At 45.0% G+C, this 19,041-nt stretch overlaps 1 protein-coding gene across 2 annotated transcripts in view; it reads right to left on the minus strand.

Moving 5' to 3' along the window:
- The window catches only part of rapgefl1 (Rap guanine nucleotide exchange factor (GEF)-like 1), a 34,171-nt gene extending 15,130 nt beyond the window's left edge, over positions 1-19,041 (minus strand). Inside the window, exons 1-3 of one of the 2 annotated variants that reach the window (XM_034538876.1) lie at positions 18,966-19,041; positions 17,859-18,068; positions 17,347-17,666 (exon numbers count right to left, since the gene is read on the minus strand). In XM_034538876.1, coding sequence (XP_034394767.1) covers positions 17,347-17,666; positions 17,859-18,068; positions 18,966-19,018 — 583 coding nt within the window. In that variant the 5' untranslated portion in view covers positions 19,019-19,041. Of the gene's footprint in view, positions 1-17,346; positions 17,667-17,858; positions 18,069-18,935 lie in introns of both variants that reach the window. The other variant, XM_034538877.1, reaches the window with a different exon arrangement.

Consider the following 19,041-nt stretch of genomic DNA (forward strand, 5'->3'; position numbering starts at 1 on the left):
GACCCCCCTGGTCCCCCCTCCCTCCTCCCTTCTACCAAGCCACTTTGTTGACTACTTTACAAAAAAGATAGACGACATACGCTCTTCATTTACTAATCCATCTTCCATAACTACACCTCCAGTAACTTCATCTTCTTCTTCCCTTGTTTTCCTCTTTTATCCCCCTGTCTCCTAATCAAGTTCTTACCTTGGTAACCTCTGACCCCCCAACCACCTGCCCCCTTGACCCCATCCCTTCTCACCTTCTCCAGTCCATTGCTCCGGACCTTCTTCCCTTTCTCACCCATCTTATTAACACCTCCCTCTCAACCGGCTGTTTCCCCAACTCTCTGAAGGAGGCGGAGTCAACCCTCTCCTGAAGAAACCCACTCTGGACCCATCTGAAGTCAACAACTACAGACCTGAAGTCAACAACTACAGACCTGAAGTCAACAACTACAGACCTGAAGTCAACAACTACAGACCTGAAGTCAACAACTACAGACCTGAAGTCAACAACTACAGACCTGAAGTCAACAACTACAGACCTGAAGTCAACAACTACAGACCTGAAGTCAACAACCACAGACCTGAAGTCAACAACCACAGACCTGAAGTCAACAACTACAGACCTGAAGTCAACAACTACAGACCTGAAGTCAATAACTACAGACCTGAAGTCAACAACTACAGACCTGAAGTCAACAACTACAGACCTGAAGTCAACAACTACAGACCTGAAGTCAATAACTACAGACCTGAAGTCAACAACCACAGACCTGAAGTCAACAACTACAGACCTGAAGTCAACAACTACAGACCTGAAGTCAACAACTACAGACCTGAAGTCAATAACTACAGACCTGAAGTCAACAACCACAGACCTGAAGTCAACAACCACAGACCTGAAGTCAACAACTACAGACCTGAAGTCAACAACTACAGACCTGAAGTCAATAACTACAGACCTGAAGTCAACAACCACAGACCTGAAGTCAATAACTACAGACCTGAAGTCAACAACCACAGACCTGAAGTCAATAACTACAGACCTGAAGTCAATAACTACAGACCTGAAGTCAACAACCACAGACCTGAAGTCAATAACTACAGACCTGAAGTCAACAACTACAGACCTGAAGTCAATAACTACAGACCTGAAGTCAACAACCACAGACCTGAAGTCAACAACTACAGACCTGAAGTCAACAACTACAGACCTGAAGTCAACAACTACAGACCTGAAGTCAATAACTACAGACCTGAAGTCAACAACCACAGACCTGAAGTCAACAACCACAGACCTGAAGTCAACAACTACAGACCTGAAGTCAACAACTACAGACCTGAAGTCAATAACTACAGACCTGAAGTCAACAACCACAGACCTGAAGTCAATAACTACAGACCTGAAGTCAACAACCACAGACCTGAAGTCAATAACTACAGACCTGAAGTCAATAACTACAGACCTGAAGTCAACAACCACAGACCTGAAGTCAATAACTACAGACCTGAAGTCAACAACTACAGACCTGAAGTCAACAACTACAGACCTGAAGTCAACAACTACAGACCTGAAGTCAACAACTACAGACCTAGACCTGAAGTCAATAACTACAGACCTGAAGTCAACAACTACAGACCTGAAGTCAACAACCACAGACCTGAAGTCAATAACTACAGACCTGTCTCTCTCCTCCCCTTCCTTTCCAAAACTCTAGAGCGAGCTATCTTTAACCAAGTCTCCTCTTTTCTCCACAGCAACAACCTTCTAGACCCCCACCAGTCTGGATTCAAGACCACTCAACAGAGACTGCCCTCCTTGCTGTCTCTGAGCAGCTTCACACTGCTAGAGCAGCCTCTCTCTCCTCTGTCCTCATCCTTCACACTAGAGCAGCCTCTCTCTCCTCTGTCCTTATCCTTCACACTAGAGCAGCCTCTCTCTCCTCTGTCCTCATCCTTCACACTAGAGCAGCCTCTCTCTCCTCTGTCCTCATCCTTCACACTAGAGCAGCCTCTCTCTCCTCTGTCCTTATCCTTCACACTAGAGCATCCTCTCTCCTCTGTCCTCATCCTTCACACTAGAGCAGCCTCTCTCTCCTCTGTCCTTATCCTTCTAGACCTTTCCGCTGCCTTTGACACAGTGAACCACCAGATCCTCATGTCCTCCCTCCAGGACCTGGTATCTCAGGCTCTGCTCTCACTCTTCTCATCCTACCTCACCGACCGCTCTTACCGGGTAACCTGGAGAGGATCTGTGTCTGAGCCTTGTCCTCTGACTACTGGGGTCCCCCAGGGCTCAGTCCTTGGTCCTCTTCTCTTCTCTCTGTACACCAACTCTCTTGGCTCTGTCATTCGCTCGCATGGCTTCACCTACCACAGCTATGCTGACGACACCCAACTGATCCTCTCGTTTCCCCAATCTGAAACACAGGTAGCAGCACGAATCTCTGCCTGTCTGACTGACATCTCTCAGTGGATGTCTGACTGACATCTCTCAGTGGATGTCTGACTGACATCTCTCAGTGGATGTCTGACTGACATCTCTCAGTGGATGTCTGACTGACATCTCTCAGTGGATGTCTGCACACCACCTGAAAATTAAGACTGAACTTCTCCTCCTTCCAGGAAAAGGCTCTCCCACCCACGACCTGACTATCACCTTCAACAACTCAGTGCTGGTTCCGACTCCGACTGCCAGGAACCTCGGAGTGACACCTGTCAGTCAACTCTCACTCAGAAGGCGGCACAGGTTCTGGTCCAGGTCCTGGTCATCTCATGACTAGACTACTGTAACTCCTCCTTCAGGTCTACCTGCTAATGCCATTCGACCTCTACAGCTCATCCAGAATGCAGCTGCTCGACTGGACTTCAACCTACCGAAATTTACCCACAATCCTCTGCTCCTCCGCGACCTTCACAAAGTCAGACTGTTTGCTGTGCTGGCTCCTCATTGGTGGAACGAGCTCCCCATTGACATCAGGACAGGAAGTCTCTACAGACTAAAAACACATCTTAGTGACTACACCTTGAATAGGGAAGGTAGAGCTGTAGTAGCACTTTAGTAGCACTTAAATGTCCCTTACCGATAGCACTTTGTTGTTTAGCACTTTAGTAGCACTTAAATGTCTCTTACTGATAGCACTTTGTTGTTTTGCACTTTAGTAGCACTTAAATGTCCCTTACCGATAGCACTTTGTTGTTTAACACTTTAGTAGCACTTAAATGTCTCTTACTGATAGCACTTTGTAGTTTAACACTTTAGTAGCACTTAAATGTCCCTTACCGATAGCACTTTGTTGTTTAGCACTTTAGTAGCACTTAAATGTCTCTTACTGATAGCACTTTGTAGTTTAGCACTTTAGTAGCACTTAAATGTCTCTTACTGATAGCACTTTGTAGTTTAACACTTTAGTAGCACTTAAATGTCTCTTACCGATAGCACTTTGTAGTTTAGCACTTTAGTAGCACTTAAATGTCTCTTACTGATAGCACTCTGTAGTTTAACACTTTAGTAGCACTTAAATGTCTCTTACTGATAGCACTTTGTAGTTTAACACTTTAGTAGCACTTAAATGTCTCTTACCGATAGCACTCTGTAGTTTAACACTTTAGTAGCACTTAAATGTCTCTTACTGATAGCACTCTGTAGTTTAACGTTATTGAAGAAATTGTACTTTCTTGATTCTTGTTGTTCTGAGTTTGGACTCATGGTTTAATGCACTTATTGTAAGTCGCTTTGGATAAAAGCCTCAGCTAAATGACATGAAATGTAAAGTAATGTAATGTGCGTGTGCGAGTGTGTATGTGTGTGTGCGAGTGTGTGTGCGAGTGTGTGTGTGTGTGCGAGTGCGTGTGTGTGTGTCCGTGTGTGTGTGTGCGAGTGTGTGTGCGAGTGTGTGTGTGAGTGCGAGTGTGTGTGCGAGTGTGTGTGTGTGTGCGAGTGTGTGTGCGAGTGTGTGTGCGAGTGTGTGTGCGTGTGTGTGCGAGTGTGTGTGCGAGTGTGTGTGTGTGTGTGTGCGAGTGTGTGTGTGTGTGCGAGTGTGTGTGCGAGTGTGTGTGTGTGTGTGTGCGAGTGTGTGTGCGTGTGCGAGTGTGTGTGTGCGAGTGTGTGTGTGTGTGCGAGTGTGTGTGCGTGTGTGTGTGCGAGTGTGTGTGTGTGCGTGTGAGTGTGTGTGTGTGCATGTGTGTGTGCGAGTGTGTGTGCGAGTGTGTGTGTGTGCGAGTGTGTGTGTGTGTGCGAGTGTGTGTGTGTGTGCGAGTGTGTGTGTGTGTGCGAGTGTGTGTGCGAGTGTGTGTGTGTGTGCGAGTGTGTGTGCGTGTGCGAGTGTGTGTGTGTGTGCGAGTGTGTGTGCGTGTGTGTGCGAGTGTGTGTGTGTGCGTGTGTGTGTGCGAGTGTGTGTGTGTGTGAGTGTGTGTGCGTGTGCGAGTGTGTGTGTGCGCGTGTGTGTGCGAGTGTGTGTGTGTGTGTGTGCGAGTGTGTGTGTGTGTGTGTGTGTGAGATAGAGAGCAGGTAAAACCAGACAGGTGAGATTTCATCAACATACGTGATGTCAAAGACGAAGAACATCAGAACAAATAAACACTTTGCAACTGTGTGTAATCGTAAAAATACAATATTCATACTAATCTGTGTACTACCTGTACAGGTACTCTGTTCTCTACATGTTCAGGTACTCTGTTCTCTACCTGTTCAGGTACTCTATTCTCTACCTGTTCATGTACTCTGTTCTCTACCTGTTCAGGTACTTTGTTCTCTACCTGTTCAGGTACTCTGTTCTCTACCTGTTCAAGTACTCTGTGTACTACCTGTTCATGTACTCTGTGTACTACCTGTTCATGTACTCTGTGTACTACCTGTTCATGTACTCTGTGTACTACATGTTCAGGTACTCTGTTCATGTACTCTGTGTACTACCTGTTCAGGTACTCTGTGTACTACCTGTTGATGTACTCTGTTCTCTACCTGTTCAGGTACTCTGTTCTCTACCTGTTCAAGTACTCTGTTCATGTACTCTGTGTACTACCTGTTCATGTACTCTGTGTACTACATGTTCAGGTACTCTGTTCATGTACTCTGTGTACTACCTGTTCAGGTACTCTGTGTACTACCTGTTGATGTACTCTGTTCTCTACCTGTTCATGTACTCTGTTTTCTACCTCTTCATGTACTCTGTTCTCTACCTCTTCAGGTACTCTGTTCTCTACCTCTTCATGTACTCTGTGTACTACCTGTTCAGGTACTCTGTGTACTACCTGTTCAGGTACTCTGTTCTCTACCTGTTCATGTACTCTGTGTACTACCTGTTCAGGTACTCTGTTCTCTACCTGTTCATGTACTCTGTGTACTACCTGTTCAGGTACTCTGTGTACTACCTGTTCAGGTACTCTGTGTACTACCTGTTCAGGTACTATGTTCTCTACCTGTTCAGGTACTCTGTGTACTACCTGTTCAGGTAATCTGTGTACTACCTGTTCATGTACTCTGTTCTCTACCTGTTCATGTACTCTGTGTACTACCTGTTCAGGTACTCTGTGTACTACCTGTTCAGGTACTATGTTCTCTACCTGTTCAGGTACTCTGTGTACTACCTGTTCATGTACTCTGTGTACTACCTGTTCAGGTACTCTGTTCTCTACCTGTTCAGGTACTATGTTCTCTACATGTTCATGTACTCTGTTCTCTACCTGTTCATGTACTCTGTGTACTACCTGTTCATGTACTCTGTGTACTACCTGTTCATGTACTCTGTTCTCTACCTGTTCAGGTACTCTGTGTACTACCTGTTCAGGTACTCTGTTCTCTACCTGTTCAGGTACTCTGTTCTCTACCTGTTCAGGAACTATGTTCTCTACATGTTCAGGTACTCTGTGTACTACCTGTTCATGTACTCTGTTCTCTACCTGTTCAGGTACTCTGTGTACTACCTGTTCAGGTACTCTGTTCTCTACATGTTCAGGTACTCTGTGTACTACCTGTTCAAGTACTCTGTTCTCTACCTGTTCATGTACTCTGTGTACTACCTGTTCAGGTACTCTGTGTACTACCTGTTCATGTACTCTGTGTACTACCTGTTCAGGTACTCTGTTCTCTACATGTTCAGGTACTCTGTGTACTACCTGTTCATGTACTCTGTTCTCTACCTGTTCATGTACTCTGTTCTCTACCTGTTCAGGTACTCTGTGTACTACCTGTTCAGGTACTCTGTGTACTACCTGTTCAGGTACTCTGTTCTCTACCTGTTCAGGTACTCTGTGTACTACCTGTTCAGGTACTCTGTGTACTACCTGTTTGTGTACTCTGTTATCTACCTGTTCATGTACTCTGTGTACTACCTGTTCAGGTACTCTGTTCTCTACCTGTTCATGTACTCTGTGTACTACCTGTTCAGGTACTCTGTGTACTACCTGTTCAGGTACTCTGTTCTCTACCTGTTCAGGTACTCTGTTCTCTACCTGTTCAGGTACTCTGTTCTCTACCTGTTCATGTACTCTGTGTACTACCTGTTCAGGTACTCTGTGTACTACCTGTTCAGGTACTCTGTTCTCTACCTGTTCAGGTACTCTTTGTACTACCTGTTCAGGTACTCTGTGTACTACCTGTTCATGTACTCTGTGTACTACCTGTTCAGGTACTCTGTGTACTACCTGTTCATGTACTCTGTTCTCTACCTGTTCAGGTACTCTGTTCTCTACCTGTTCAGGTACTCTGTTCTCTACCTGTTCATGTACTCTGTGTACTACCTGTTCAGGTACTTTGTGTACTACCTGTTCAGGTACTCTGTGTACTACCTGTTCATGTACTCTGTTCTCTACATGTTCAGGTACTCTGTGTACTACCTGTTCAGGTACTCTGTTCTCTACCTGTTCAGGTACTCTATTCTCTACCTGTTCAGGTACTCTGTGTACTACCTGTTCAGGTACTCTGTGTACTACCTGTTCAGGTACTCTGTGTACTACCTGTTCAGGTACTCTGTTCTCTACCTGTTCATGTACTCTGTGTACTACCTGTTCATGTACTCTGTTCTCTACATGTTCAGGTACTCTGTGTACTACCTGTTCAGGTACTCTGTTCTCTACCTGTTCAGGTACTCTGTGTACTACCTGTTCATGTACTCTGTTCTCTACATGTTCAGGTACTCTGTGTACTACCTGTTCATGTACTCTGTTCTCTACATGTTCAGGTACTCTTTGTACTACCTGTTCAGGTACTCTGTTCTCTACATGTTCAGGTACTCTGTTCTCTACATGTTCAGGTACTCTGTTCTCTACCTGTTCAGGTACTCTGTTCTCTACATGTTCAGGTACTCTTTGTACTACCTGTTCAGGTACTCTGTTCTCTACCTGTTCAGGTACTCTGTTCTCTACCTGTTCATGTACTCTGTGTAATACCTGTTCAGGTACTCTGTTCTCTACCTGTTCATGTACTCTGTGTACTACCTGTTCAGGTACTCTGTTCTCTACATGTTCAGGTACTCTGTGTACTACCTGTTCATGTACTCTGTTCTCTACCTGTTCAGGTACTCTGTGTACTACCTGTTCAGGTACTCTGTGTACTACCTGTTCAGGTACTCTGTTCTCTACCTGTTCAGGTACTCTGTGTACTACCTGTTCATGTACTCTGTTCTCTACATGTTCAGGTACTCTTTGTACTACCTGTTCAGGTACTCTGTTCTCTTTATGTTCAGGTACTCTGTGTACTACCTGTTCAGGTACTCTGTGTACTACCTGTTCAGGTACTCTGTTCTCTACCTGTTCATGTACTCTTTGTACTACCTGTTCAGGTACTCTGTTCTCTACCTGTTCAGGTACTCTGTTCTCTACCTGTTCATGTACTCTGTGTACTACCTTTTCAGGTACTCTGTTCTCTACCTGTTCATGTACTCTGTGTACTACCTGTTCAGGTACTCTGTTCTCTACATGTTCAGGTACTCTGTGTACTACCTGTTCATGTACTCTGTTCTCTACCTGTTCAGGTACTCTGTGTACTACCTGTTCAGGTACTCTGTGTACTACCTGTTCAGGTACTCTGTTCTCTACCTGTTCAGGTACTCTGTGTACTACCTGTTCAGGTACTCTGTGTACTACCTGTTTGTGTACTCTGTTCTCTACCTGTTCATGTACTCTGTGTACTACCTGTTCAGGTACTCTGTGTACTACCTGTTCAGGTACTCTGTTCTCTACCTGTTCATGTACTCTGTGTACTACCTGTTCAGGTACTCTGTTCTCTACCTGTTCATGTACTCTGTGTACTACCTGTTCATGTACTCTGTGTACTACCTGTTCAGGTACTCTGTGTACTACCTGTTCAGGTACTCTGTTCTCTACCTGTTCAGGTACTCTGTTCTCTACCTGTTCAGGTACTCTTTGTACTACCTGTTCAGGTACTCTGTGTACTACCTGTTCATGTACTCTGTGTACTACCTGTTCAGGTACTCTGTGTACTACCTGTTCAGGTACTCTGTTCTCTACCTGTTCAGGTACTCTGTTCTCTACCTGTTCAGGTACTCTGTTCTCTACCTGTTCATGTACTCTGTGTACTACCTGTTCAGGTACTCTGTGTACTACCTGTTCAGGTACTCTGTTCTCTACCTGTTCAGCTACTCTGTGTACTACCTGTTCAGGTACTCTGTTCTCTACCTGTTCAGGTACTCTGTTCTCTACCTGTTCAGGTACTCTGTTCTCTACCTGTTCATGTACTCTGTGTACTACCTGTTCAGGTACTCTGTGTACTACCTGTTCATGTACTCTGTTCTCTACATGTTCAGCTACTCTGTGTACTACCTGTTCAGGTACTCTGTTCTCTACCTGTTCAGGTACTCCGTTCTCTACCTGTTCAGGTACTCTTTGTACTACCTGTTCAGGTACTCTGTGTACTACCTGTTCATGTACTCTGTTCTCTACATGTTCAGGTACTCTGTGTACTACCTGTTCAGGTACTCTGTTCTCTACCTGTTCAGGTACTCTATTCTCTACCTGTTCAGGTACTCTGTGTACTACCTGTTCAGGTACTCTGTGTACTACCTGTTCATGTACTCTGTTCTCTACATGTTCAGGTACTCTGTGTACTACCTGTTCATGTACTCTGTTCTCTACATGTTCAGGTACTCTTTGTACTACCTGTTCAGGTACTCTGTTCTCTACATGTTCAGGTACTCTGTTCTCTACATGTTCAGGTACTCTGTTCTCTACCTGTTCAGGTACTCTGTTCTCTACCTGTTCAGGTACTCTGTTCTCTACCTGTTCAGGTACTCTGTTCTCTACCTGTTCAGGTACTCTATTCTCTACCTGTTCAGGTACTCTGTGTACTACCTGTTCATGTACTCTGTTCTCTACCTGTTCAGGTACTCTGTGTACTACCTGTTCAGGTACTCTGTTCTCTACCTGTTCATGTACTCTGTGTACTACCTGTTCATGTACTCTGTTCTCTACATGTTCAGGTACTCTGTGTACTACCTGTTCATGTACTCTGTTCTCTACATGTTCAGGTACTCTTTGTACTACCTGTTCAGGTACTCTGTTCTCTACCTGTTCAGGTACTCTGTTCTCTACCTGTTCAGGTACTCTTTGTACTACCTGTTCATGTACTCTGTTCTCTACATGTTCAGGTACTCTGTTCTCTACCTGTTCAGGTACTCTTTGTACTACCTGTTCATGTACTCTGTGTACTACCTGTTCATGTACTCTGTGTACTACCTGTTCAGGTACTCTGTTCTCTACCTGTTCATGTACTCTGTGTACTACCTGTTCAGGTACTCTGTTCTCTACCTGTTCATGTACTCTGTTCTCTACATGTTCAGGTACTCTGTGTACTACCTGTTCAGGTACTCTGTTCTCTACCTGTTCAGGTACTCTGTTCTCTACCTGTTCAGGTACTCTGTTCTCTACCTGTTCAGGTACTCTTTGTACTACCTGTTCAGGTACTCTGTGTACTACCTGTTCATGTACTCTGTGTACTACCTGTTCAGGTACTCTGTTCTCTACCTGTTCAGGTACTCTGTTCTCTACCTGTTCATGTACTCTGTTCTCTACCTGTTCATGTACTCTGTGTACTACCTGTTCATGTACTCTGTTCTCTACATGTTCAGGTACTCTGTTCTCTACCTGTTCATGTACTCTGTTCTCTACCTGTTCATGTACTCTGTTCTCTACATGTTCAGGTACTCTGTGTACTACCTGTTCAGGTACTCTGTTCTCTACCTGTTCATGTACTCTGTGTACTACCTGTTCAGGTACTCTGTGTACTACCTGTTCAGGTACTCTGTTCTCTACCTGTTCATGTACTCTGTTCTCTACATGTTCAGGTACTCTGTGTAGTACCTGTTCAGGTACTCTGTTCTCTACCTGTTCAGGTACTCTTTGTACTACCTGTTCAGGTACTCTGTGTACTACCTGTTCATGTACTCTGTGTACTACCTGTTCAGGTACTCTGTTCTCTACCTGTTCAGGTACTCTGTGTACTACCTGTTCATGTACTCTGTGTACTACCTGTTCATGTACTCTGTGTACTACCTGTTCAGGTACTCTGTTCTCTACCTGTTCATGTACTCTGTGTACTACCTGTTCAGGTACTCTGTGTACTACCTGTTCAGGTACTCTGTTCTCTACCTGTTCATGTACTCTGTGTACTACCTGTTCATGTACTCTGTTCTCTACCTGTTCAGGTACTCTATTCTCTACCTGTTCAGGTACTCTGTGTACTACCTGTTCATGTACTCTGTGTACTACCTGTTCATGTACTCTGTGTACTACCTGTTCAGGTACTCTGTTCTCTACCTGTTCAGGTACTCTGTGTACTACCTGTTCATGTACTCTGTTCTCTACCTGTTCATGTACTCTGTTCTCTACCTGTTCATGTACTCTGTGTACTACCTGTTCATGTACTCTGTTCTCTACATGTTCAGGTACTCTGTGTACTACCTGTTCATGTACTCTGTTCTCTACATGTTCAGGTACTCTGTGTACTACCTGTTCAGGTACTCTGTTCTCTACATGTTCAGGTACTCTGTGTACTACCTGTTCAGGTACTCTGTTCTCTACCTGTTCAGGTACTCTATTCTCTACCTGTTCAGGTACTCTGTGTACTACCTGTTCAGGTACTCTGTGTACTACCTGTTCATGTACTCTGTTCTCTACATGTTCAGGTACTCTGTGTACTACCTGTTCAGGTACTCTGTTCTCTACCTGTTCAGGTACTCTGTGTACTACCTGTTCAGGTACTCTGTGTACTACCTGTTCAGGTACTCTGTGTACTACCTGTTCATGTACTCTGTTCTCTACATGTTCAGGTACTCTGTGTACTACCTGTTCATGTACTCTGTTCTCTACATGTTCAGGTACTCTGTGTACTACCTGTTCATGTACTCTGTTCTCTACATGTTCATGTACTCTGTTCTCTACCTGTTCAGGTACTCTGTTCTCTACCTGTTCATGTACTCTGTTCTCTACCTGTTCAGGTACTCTGTTCTCTACCTGTTCAGGTACTCTGTTCTCTACCTGTTCATGTACTCTGTGTACTACCTGTTCAGGTACTCTGTTCTCTACATGTTCAGGTACTCTGTGTACTACCTGTTCATGTACTCTGTTCTCTACCTGTTCATGTACTCTGTTCTCTACCTGTTCATGTACTCTGTTCTCTACCTGTTCAGGTACTCTGTTCTCTACCTGTTCAGGTACTCTGTTCTCTACCTGTTCATGTACTCTGTGTACTACCTGTTCAGGTACTCTGTTCTCTACATGTTCAGGTACTCTGTGTACTACCTGTTCATGTACTCTGTTCTCTACCTGTTCATGTACTCTGTTCTCTACCTGTTCAGGTACTCTGTGTACTACCTGTTCAGGTACTCTGTTCTCTACCTGTTCAGGTACTCTGTGTACTACCTGTTCAGGTACTCTGTGTACTACCTGTTTGTGTACTCTGTTATCTACCTGTTCATGTACTCTGTGTACTACCTGTTCAGGTACTCTGTTCTCTACCTGTTCATGTACTCTGTGTACTACCTGTTCAGGTACTCTGTGTACTACCTGTTCAGGTACTCTGTTCTCTACCTGTTCAGGTACTCTGTTCTCTACCTGTTCAGGTACTCTTTGTACTACCATTTCAGGTACTCTGTGTACTACCTGTTCATGTACTCTGTGTACTACCTGTTCAGGTACTCTGTGTACTACCTGTTCAGGTACTCTGTTCTCTACCTGTTCAGGTACTCTGTTCTCTACCTGTTCAGGTACTCTGTTCTCTACCTGTTCATGTACTCTGTGTACTACCTGTTCAGGTACTCTGTGTACTACCTGTTCAGGTACTCTGTTCTCTACCTGTTCATGTACTCTGTTCTCTACATGTTCAGCTACTCTGTGTACTACCTGTTCATGTACTCTGTTCTCTACATGTTCAGGTACTCTGTGTACTACCTGTTCAGGTACTCTGTTCTCTACCTGTTCAGGTACTCTATTCTCTACCTGTTCAGGTACTCTGTGTACTACCTGTTCATGTACTCTGTTCTCTACATGTTCAGGTACTCTGTGTACTACCTGTTCATGTACTCTATTCTCTACCTGTTCAGGTACTCTGTGTACTACCTGTTCATGTACTCTGTTCTCTACATGTTCAGGTACTCTGTGTACTATCTGTTCATGTACTCTGTTCTCTACATGTTCAGGTACTCTTTGTACTACCTGTTCAGGTACTCTGTTCTCTACCTGTTCAGGTACTCTGTTCTCTACCTGTTCAGGTACTCTATTCTCTACCTGTTCAGGTACTCTGTGTACTACCTGTTCATGTACTCTGTTCTCTACCTGTTCAGGTACTCTGTGTACTACCTGTTCAGGTACTCTGTTCTCTACCTGTTCATGTACTCTGTGTACTACCTGTTCAGGTACTCTGTTCTCTACATGTTCAGGTACTCTGTGTACTACCTGTTCATGTACTCTGTTCTCTACCTGTTCATGTACTCTGTTCTCTACCTGTTCAGGTACTCTGTGTACTACCTGTTCAGGTACTCTGTGTACTACCTGTTCAGGTACTCTGTTCTCTACCTGTTCAGGTACTCTGTGTACTACCTGTTCAGGTACTCTGTGTACTACCTGTTTGTGTACTCTGTTATCTACCTGTTCATGTACTCTGTGTACTACCTGTTCAGGTACTCTGTTCTCTACCTGTTCATGTACTCTGTGTACTACCTGTTCAGGTACTCTGTGTACTACCTGTTCAGGTACTCTGTTCTCTACCTGTTCATGTACTCTGTGTACTACCTGTTCAGGTACTCTGTTCTCTACCTGTTCAGGTACTCTTTGTACTACCTGTTCATGTACTCTGTGTACTACCTGTTCATGTACTCTGTGTACTACCTGTTCAGGTACTCTGTTCTCTACCTGTTCAGGTACTCTGTTCTCTACCTGTTCATGTACTCTGTGTACTACCTGTTCAGGTACTCTGTTCTCTACCTGTTCATGTACTCTGTTCTCTACATGTTCAGGTACTCTGTGTACTACCTGTTCAGGTACTCTGTTCTCTACCTGTTCAGGTACTCTGTTCTCTACCTGTTCAGGTACTCTTTGTACTACCTGTTCAGGTACTCTGTGTACTACCTGTTCATGTACTCTGTGTACTACCTGTTCAGGTACTCTGTGTACTACCTGTTCAGGTACTCTGTTCTCTACCTGTTCAGGTACTCTGTTCTCTACCTGTTCAGGTACTCTGTTCTCTATCTGTTCATGTACTCTGTGTTCTACCTGTTCAGGTACTCTGTGTACTACCTGTTCAGGTACTCTGTTCTCTACCTGTTCATGTACTCTGTTCTCTACATGTTCAGCTACTCTGTGTACTACCTGTTCAGGTACTCTGTTCTCTACCTGTTCAGGTACTCTGTTCTCTACCTGTTCAGGTACTCTTTGTACTACCTGTTCAGGTACTCTGTGTACTACCTGTTCATGTACTCTGTGTACTACCTGTTCAGGTACTCTGTTCTCTACCTGTTCAGGTACTCTGTGTACTACCTGTTCATGTACTCTGTTCTCTACCTGTTCAGGTACTCTATTCTCTACCTGTTCAGGTACTCTGTGTACTACCTGTTCATGTACTCTGTGTACTACCTGTTCATGTACTCTGTGTACTACCTGTTCATGTACTCTGTGTACTACCTGTTCATGTACTCTGTTCTCTACCTGTTCAGGTACTCTGTTCTCTACCTGTTCATGTACTCTGTTCTCTACCTGTTCATGTACTCTGTTCTCTACCTGTTCAGGTACTCTGTGTACTACCTGTTCAGGTACTCTGTGTACTACCTGTTCATGTACTCTGTTCTCTACCTGTTCAGGTACTCTGTTCTCTACCTGTTCAGGTACTCTGTTCTCTACCTGTTCAGGTACTCTGTTCTCTACCTGTTCTACTAAAGAGAGCTTGAAATAACCCTGAAACACGACCACACGACTCTCACTATACTTATACACACATATATACACATATAAGTGTGTAGTTATACACTTCAAACACCTGACAGGTGGAAGCAGAAATAAATCAGTTATTAAAAAGCATGAAGCTCAGTGTTCATGTTCAATGACGCTGAATAAATCTACTGGTGACTCACCTTAAACCCTCCCCTCAGCCAATCAGAGGGCAGACCTCCTATCTGAACAGGTTCTGCTCCACCGGCTTGAAGACTTAGATGGTGGTTAGTTAGACTTTATGTAGAACTGGTTCCGCTGGTCCACTTTAGCCGCATTTACTGGTTCTGTTCACATTAATCTGGAGCATCACCAGCTAACAGCATGCTAACCAAGAAGCTAACAGCATGCTAACCAACGAGCTAACAGCATACTAACCAAGAAGCTAACAGCATGCTAACCAACGAGCTAACAGCATACTAACCAAGAAGCTAACACCCCGCTAATCAACGAGCTAATAGCATGCTAACCAACGAGCTAACAACATACTAACCAAGAAGCTAACACCACGCTAATCAACGAGCTAAAAGCATGCTAACCAACGAGCTAACAACACGCTTACCAACGATCTAGCCAGCTGCTAATTCGCCCTCAGCAACATCATGTTATTTAATTCTGAAATATTTTACATCAAAATATTCTAAACATCTCATATTTATTCAGTAACCAGCGCAAAATAAATAAAGATTTTTTCAAATGATTTCTTTTTCTTCTTGTTTCTTAACTGCTGTCTTGTTTCATATTTCAATATGTGTTTCATGCTCCAATTAAAGCAAGAGCAGTGTTTTGTTTGTTTTAGACACATTTTTAAACAAATATTTATATGTATTTGAGGCTTTTAAAAATATAACATTTATTTTTATTTTATTTTATTTTTAAGGATTTAAAAAATCCTATCAAATCTAGAATGTTATCAATAAATATCTATCTATACATTATATATATATACACATATCTTTTTTTTTTACATTAGATTTATACAAATGTCACCATAATTTGTGATATTATATATATTAAAATATTTTATATTTAAAAAAATACATGTGTTTCATGCATTTATGTTTCTGGAAAAATCCGACATAGAGACCAAATGAAACGTGGACACAAACACACCCTTCAGCCGAGAACAGGCAGCAATCACACACACACACACACACACACACACACACACACACACACACACACACACACACACATACACACACACACACTCAAAAGACAAACATTCCTGCAGGAACACATACGTACACGCATGCATGCACACCCACTGCAGCTGTAATAAGCAGGCTGTGTTTCTGAAAGAGGACGGCAGCGATTATGTAACCACACACACACACACACACACACACACACACACACACACTATAAATGGAGCATCCTGCAGAAAAACAGGCTGAAGCTGAATCTCTTCAGGTTGAAACATGAAGTCTCAGACTGCAGCTAACAAAGATTATCTTCATTCATTTATTCATGATGTTTATTAAATTATGTTATTAAAAAATGTCCTGCTGTTATAATATATATATAATATAATAATATATATATTATTATTATTATGATTGTCATCGTATGTGTGTGAGCACTAACAACGAGGTGCTTGGGTTACACTCAGCTCTGGTAATTTGGTAGTTTATGTAATATGATGGGGTGTACAAAAACCCCTCTTGGAGTATGCCCCAAACCAAACAGGAAGTCGGACATTTTTAATTTTAAGACAGTTCTTTTGCCGGTTTCATGGAGCTGTATTCATTTCATTAAGTCTTTCTTGGTCTCACTGTTTCTCGATCAGAAGACGTCTCACTGATAAACGGAGCAATCAAGAAAAGTCTTTCAGAGCTAAAACAATCAGTCTGTTAGCTTAGGAGCTAATAAACATGGCACTAGGCTGTTAGCATAGCAGCTAATAAACATGGCGCTAGGCTGTTAGCATAGCAGCTAATAAACATGGCGCTAGGCTGTTAGCTTAGGAGCTAATAAACATGGCACTAGGCTGTTAGCATAGCAGCTAATAAACATGGCGCTAGGCTGTTAGCTTAGCAGCTAATAAACATGGCACTATGCTTTTAGCTTAACAGCAAACACACGTGACGCTTAGTTATTAGCTTAGCAGCTAATAAACATGGCGCTAGGCTGTTAGCTTAGCAGCTAATAAACATGGCGCCCAGAAAACACCCACGTTCCTAAAAGCAGAAACACAAGAAGAAAAATAATCAAACTGTTTATCTGCTGAGATGTTCTTCTCACTAGCTTACTAGCAATAGTAACGAGTCACAGTATGCTGTTAGCATGGCATTAGCCATCTGTTAGCATGGTGTTAGCCGCCTGTTAGCATGTCGTTAGTCGTCTGTTAGCATGGTGTTAGCCTTTAGTTAGCATGGCGTTAGTCGTCTGTTAGCATGGTGTTAGTCTTTAGTTGGCATGGCGTTAGCTGTCTGTTAGCGTGGTGTTAGTCTTCTGTTAGCATGGCGTTAGCATCACAAACATCCAGGACATGAACATCAAGTCGCTCTCGTCTTCCAGTAAAACTTATGTTCTTCTTCTGACGTTAAAAAGTAAAAAATAGTTTGAAGATATTTAAACTGAATCCCGTCAACGAAGCTCAAAACACTTTGTATGAAATAATAATCGCCATCATTTTGTATTAAGTATCTTTCTTTTAATATGTAAACTATTAATATTGCAAACATAAATTATTGATACTAAAACATTATCTTATTGGAGCGAACAGATCATTTGCAGTATGTTTTAAATATTGTAATTAACGTTTATAAAAGTGTAAAAAATGCAAACCTTTAAATTAAGAGTTCTGTATAAAAGATCCATTAATATGTGAATGTTTTGTTTCACTGAAAGTTGATTATATAGACGTATTTGGCCTCTTCATCATCATCATCACCAGTAAGATACCACAGCTTCCTGTCTCACCTGTGCAGAGTCCGGTGCGTCTTCCCGCCGCGCTGTCCAGCAGAGCGAGGGTCAGGTTGTCCGGCGTGTCGGGAGGAAGAGGCGTCGCTCCTGCTCCTGCTCCTGCTCCTGCTCCTGCTCCTCCTCCTGCTCCTCCTCCTCCTCCTCCTCCTCCTCCTCCCTCCGTGACCAGGCTGGCCTCGGAGCTCTGCTCGTCGCTGGACAGAGATGGACTGCGGACGTCTCCGGATCCAGAACCGGAGCTGTTGGCGCTGCTGGACACCGGGACCAGACCGGGCCCCGTGGCGGAGGGCCAGGAGGGGGGGTCCTCGCTATCAGGGCTTTGGGGGGTCAAAGGTCACAGGTACAGTCAATGTTTATCGAAATAAAAGACGGTTAACAAGAAAGTTTGAGGATAAAAAAAACACTTTCAAGACCCTGAGGCTCTATACGGAGTATAATAACTGATGTACATATATTCATTCATACAGAATATAAATCTATTTCTATATGTGACCCCACGTGCCTCTCACCTGAACACCTCGCGAGGCTGTCCGCTCTCCGGTGACGTCTCCCGGAAGAACGGGACGACCCGGGACAGACTGGCCCTCCGGCGGGAGGCCCCCGTGCCCCCGCCAGCCTTGTCCGCCACCCCGCCGACGAAGCCCCCGGCCCGGGTCAGCGCAGTGGTCTGCTTCTTCAGGAACTTTTCCAGGGGCTTCATGCCCGCCGGCATGGTGGGGCTGTGGAGGAGGTGGTGGTGGGGGGGTAAAGGATGGTGATGCAGGGGAACGGAGCAGAGGTGGGGGCTACATCACACAGGCCCCCGCAGGTCGGGGACGGCAGGTGTGAGTGGGGCTCTGCAGGAGCGACCCTCACCCCATCTGAGGCGGTGGAGGAGGTGTGGGTGGAGGAGGTGTGGGAGGAGGAGGTGTGGGTGGTGGAGGTGTGGATGGAGGAGGTGTGGGAGGAGGCGGTGCAGGAGCAGGAGGTGCGGGTGGAGGCGTGCGGAGGAGGCGGTGCGGGTGGAGGCGGTGCGGGAGCAGGAGGTGCGGGTGGAGGCGTGCGGAGGAGGCGGTGCGGGTGGAGGCGGTGCGGGAGCAGGAGGTGCGGGTGGAGGCGTGCGGAGGAGGCGGTGCGGGTGGAGGCGGTGCGGGAGCAGGAGGTGCGGGTGGAGGCGTGCGGAAGGAGGCGGTGCGGGAGCAGGAGGTGCGGGTGGAGGCGTGCGGAGGAGGCGGTGCGGGTGGAGGCGGTGCGGGAGCAGGAGGTGCGGGTGGAGGCGTGCGGAAGGAGGCGGTGCGGGAGCAGGAGGTGCGGGTGGAGGCGTGCGGAGGAGGTGGTGCGGGGCTCCTTCTCTATCTCCGGATATTAAAGCTCCTTTTGCACCAAAAAGGAGAAACGTGCTCCTCCTCCCCCGCGTCTCCTCGCGCTCTGCAGCGGGTAAACACGCGCCCGCTCCGGGCTCCGGTACCGGGATACGGAGAATGTAAAAAGCCCCGAGCAGAGCTCTCCGGTGGTCCTCCCGTGAGGTGACCGGGACACCGTGTAATTCCTCCGCGATATCTCCGGGACAACACGCAAGACGGCGCGCGAGGGCTCGACGTCGTTACCGGATTATTATGGGTTAGTTTCTGTCACACCTGAAGAGAGGAACCCGCCCGGAGGTGCGTTCAGGTGCTGTCGGTTTTCTCATCAACGGCTGGTGGAGCGTTTTTA

This window comes from Cyclopterus lumpus, chromosome 8 (assembly GCF_009769545.1).
Source record: "Cyclopterus lumpus isolate fCycLum1 chromosome 8, fCycLum1.pri, whole genome shotgun sequence".
Lineage (NCBI taxonomy): Eukaryota > Metazoa > Chordata > Actinopteri > Perciformes > Cyclopteridae > Cyclopterus > Cyclopterus lumpus.